This window comes from Lolium perenne, chromosome 1 (assembly GCF_019359855.2).
Source record: "Lolium perenne isolate Kyuss_39 chromosome 1, Kyuss_2.0, whole genome shotgun sequence".
In the NCBI taxonomy this organism is placed as follows: Eukaryota; Viridiplantae; Streptophyta; class Magnoliopsida; order Poales; family Poaceae; genus Lolium; species Lolium perenne.
The window spans coordinates 141836207-141837451 of NC_067244.2; the positions used below are offsets into that span (position 1 = coordinate 141836207).

At 64.2% G+C, this 1245-nt stretch overlaps 1 protein-coding gene across 1 annotated transcript; it reads left to right on the plus strand.

Annotated features, from left to right (window-relative positions):
* The first annotated feature begins 284 nt into the window (after window positions 1-284).
* Window positions 285-1245, plus strand: LOC127306298 (pectinesterase inhibitor 7-like). The gene has a single exon (XM_051336924.2). It carries the CDS (start codon window positions 421-423, stop codon window positions 1069-1071), a length of 651 nt encoding a protein of 216 aa, XP_051192884.1. The 5' UTR covers window positions 285-420; the 3' UTR covers window positions 1072-1245.

The following is a 1245-nucleotide window of genomic DNA, read 5'->3' on the forward strand; positions in this document are numbered from 1 at the left end:
GTGGCCGGAGGTGTCATCACGCTAAAAGATTCTGTCCCCGGCGATCTGCACCTGAAGGGACGCACGACACAGTGTCGACTTCCAACAGCAAATTGTTGCACAGAAATAGAGCTAGAGAAGACGATGGCTTGGGTTACGTGCATGGCGGCCATGAGCCCCTGCCGGAGGCTGGAGCGACGTCTTCCCAAGCTTGCGTCGACAAAGGATGAGAGGCCCTATATGAGTCGCGCCACATAGCCACACGAAGCCCGCGATCTTTAGTGCGCGCACACATGGCCATACGTGCAGGCCAAGCCCTATCCCCTCCATCGATCTCCGGCACTATATAATGCCACACGCGCGCTCCACAAAAGAACTCGTGTACACCACGCACGTAGGCGGCACGGAGCCACCTAGCTACGCGCGCACGTTGCCGGAGCCATGGCGGGTAGCCTCCATTTGGTGTTGCCGCTTCTCTCCGCCGTGCTCCTCTCGTGCTGGTGCGGCATTGCCGGCGCGGCGCGGCCTGTGCCACCGGACATCCGTGGCGGCGGAAACGCGAGCTTCGTGACCGCATGGTGCGCAGGGACAGAGTACCCTGCTCTGTGCAACGAGACGCTCTCCCCGTACGCGGCCGCCGTGGGGGACAGCCCGACGCGGCTGGCGTGCGCCGCGCTGAACGTGACCCTCGGCGGCGCGCGGAACGCGACCAAGGCCATGAAGGGGATGGCGTCGGGAGGCCAGCTGGCGCCCGCGGCGGCGGAGGCGGCGCGGGACTGCGTCAGCATGCTCGGGGACGCGGTGGGCCTGCTGGGGCAGTCGGTGGAGGCGATGGAGGAGGCGGCGGCGGAGGAGGAGGGGCAGGCGCCGCAGCCGTCGAGGAGGATGGCGAGGTTCCGCGTCGACAGCGTGCTGACGTGGGCCAGCGCGGCGCTCACCGACGGCGACGTGTGCATGGACGGGTTCAAGGGCCAGGCGGCCGGCCACGGCGGCGTCAGGAAGGCCGTGCGTCGCCACGTCCTGGGCCTCGTGCACCTCAGCGCCAATGCGCTGTGCATTGTCAACGCCATGGCCAACCAAGCGCCGCCATGACGCCCGCACCTGAGTCGTGCCCTGTGTCATTGGGTGAACATCATGTATACAGTACTTTAGTACCTCCATCGATCGGTATGTTCCTTTTTCGCACCGTACGAGCATGTATCTATGTGGACGTGTCATTTCTCGTTTTGCACACTATATATATGATCCTAGGTTCCTGCACGAAAA